Genomic DNA, 780 nt, shown 5'->3' with positions numbered 1-780 from the left:
TAAACTTGACTTAACAACCTGCCTGGCAAAATGTTTGTTGAAAATGACATCTTTCAAACAAAAATTACATAGGGAATTTAGACTTTGTCTTTTTTTCCCATTCTTGGTGACTAATGGGGTAGGACAAGTAAGCGCTCCAATAAGGGATGTGGCCCAATGGGTCACGTTTTTGACCAAGCAAGGCAATGAGGCATGCGCCAAATTCCAATGTGTGTGAAAAAGGCCTTTTAAAGTCAAGCCTGAAGGAAATGTGGGATTGTGTTGGCATTATCTCTTTGGGGTCCGCGAGCGAGAGAGAGAGAGAGAGAGACGCCTATATAACGCCAAACACTCATCCGTCCTCTCTACACTCACATACCTACACATTTATACCTCTTCTCTCTACACTCACATACACGAAGAAAAATGGCAAAGGCTGCAGGAGTAATTAGCTTCTTGGTATTGGCTCTTGTTGCCACCTCTTTTCTTCAAGGTATGTGATGACCCTATCATCCCTTCCATTTTTTTTGCTTTGATCCTTGATGTCATGTAATCATGCGTAATTTTCTGTAGTCTGTGTAATATTGTGAATTATCAATCCTTTTAATCAACATTTTCAGCTCACACTAGCCAACCATACTTCTGTATGAGGTTTGGAGTTCAAGACTTGTCGGATAGGCCTTTGAGTTCTCATGCCATTAGATATTTATCTTCTTTGTGTGTGAGTGTGTGTGAGAGAGAGAGAGAGAGAGGAAATTGGAAATAACCTTTTTATCACTCATCTATGGTCGATTGGTTATC

General features: G+C 40.5%; 1 protein-coding gene across 1 annotated transcript in view; it reads left to right on the top strand.

Annotated features, from left to right (window-relative positions):
- The first annotated feature begins 343 nt into the window (after positions 1-343).
- The window catches only part of LOC147450768 (uncharacterized), a 1,560-nt gene continuing 1,123 nt past the window's right edge, over positions 344-780 (top strand). Inside the window, exon 1 of the mRNA XM_086520802.1 lies at positions 344-472. Within this exon, the coding sequence (XP_086376928.1) occupies positions 406-472 (67 nt within the window). The 5' untranslated portion in view covers positions 344-405. The remainder of the gene's footprint in view (positions 473-780) is intronic.

The sequence above is a fragment of the Adiantum capillus-veneris genome, chromosome 9 (genome assembly GCF_014529385.1).
Source record: "Adiantum capillus-veneris isolate H3 chromosome 9, ASM1452938v2, whole genome shotgun sequence".
In the NCBI taxonomy this organism is placed as follows: domain Eukaryota; kingdom Viridiplantae; phylum Streptophyta; class Polypodiopsida; order Polypodiales; family Pteridaceae; genus Adiantum; species Adiantum capillus-veneris.
The sequence above is the reverse complement of the archived record's forward strand: the minus strand, read 5'-3'. Positions and strand labels throughout refer to the sequence as shown.